Here is a 701-nt window from a genome sequence, read left to right as displayed (position 1 = left end):
GTAGTGTGCGGCCGCCGTCCAATCACGACGGGGCGGGCCGAGGCTCAGTCCACCGACTCCGTAGTGTGCGGCCGCCGGCCAATCACATCGCGGCGGGCCGCAACTCCTCCCCCCCAGCTGTCAAGATATAGGGCGCGAGGTATGAATCCACATTAACAGGACGGCGGTGGATTGTGGAACCTGGCCTTGGGGTAGCAGGGAGAGTAAATCCGGCCCTGAGTGGTTAACCATCAAGAATGCCAAGTGATTTGCAGTCATGTGTAAACAGATCATACATGTGCATAGAAGATTGGCAATACGGTATAGCAAACCGGTTATAAGGGTCGCTGTATTAAACATCACAAAAAGGGTAACTGAAGATACATTTACAGATTCTCCTTCCCTTACCATCGAGGATCGCCCACTGCCCATCGATCTCCGTGTGTTTCAGGTAGGAGTCCTCTATGGTGGGATCGTAATCCGGCACAAAGATCTTCTGGAAAAACTGGATGGTCAGCGCGCTCTTCCCCACGCCGCCGTCTCCCACCACCACCAGCTTGTAGGTCGGCAGATTGTCGCTCAGGACCGCGCTGGTCGCCATGATGATGCCTTTCCCCGCTCCTGATGGGAGAAAGCAAAAAAAACAAACAAAAAACTAAAGTGCTGAAGGGGTAAAAAAAAAAAAAAAAAAAAAAAAAAAAAACAAAAGATCCCCGGAGAGA

The 701-nt window shown here is 51.5% G+C and overlaps 1 protein-coding gene across 1 annotated transcript in view; it reads right to left on the bottom strand.

Annotated features, from left to right (window-relative positions):
* The window catches only part of MRAS (muscle RAS oncogene homolog), a 13,703-nt gene extending 13,101 nt beyond the window's left edge, over window positions 1-602 (bottom strand). Inside the window, exon 1 of the mRNA XM_018568713.1 lies at window positions 388-602. Within this exon, the coding sequence (XP_018424215.1) occupies window positions 388-580 (193 nt within the window). The 5' untranslated portion in view covers window positions 581-602. The remainder of the gene's footprint in view (window positions 1-387) is intronic.
* Window positions 603-701: the final 99 nt, after the last annotated feature.

This window comes from Nanorana parkeri, unplaced genomic scaffold (genome assembly GCF_000935625.1).
Source record: "Nanorana parkeri isolate BGI_ZX_2015 unplaced genomic scaffold, ASM93562v1 scaffold1233, whole genome shotgun sequence".
NCBI lineage: Eukaryota > Metazoa > Chordata > Amphibia > Anura > Dicroglossidae > Nanorana > Nanorana parkeri.
The sequence above is the reverse complement of the archived record's forward strand: the minus strand, read 5'-3'. Positions and strand labels throughout refer to the sequence as shown.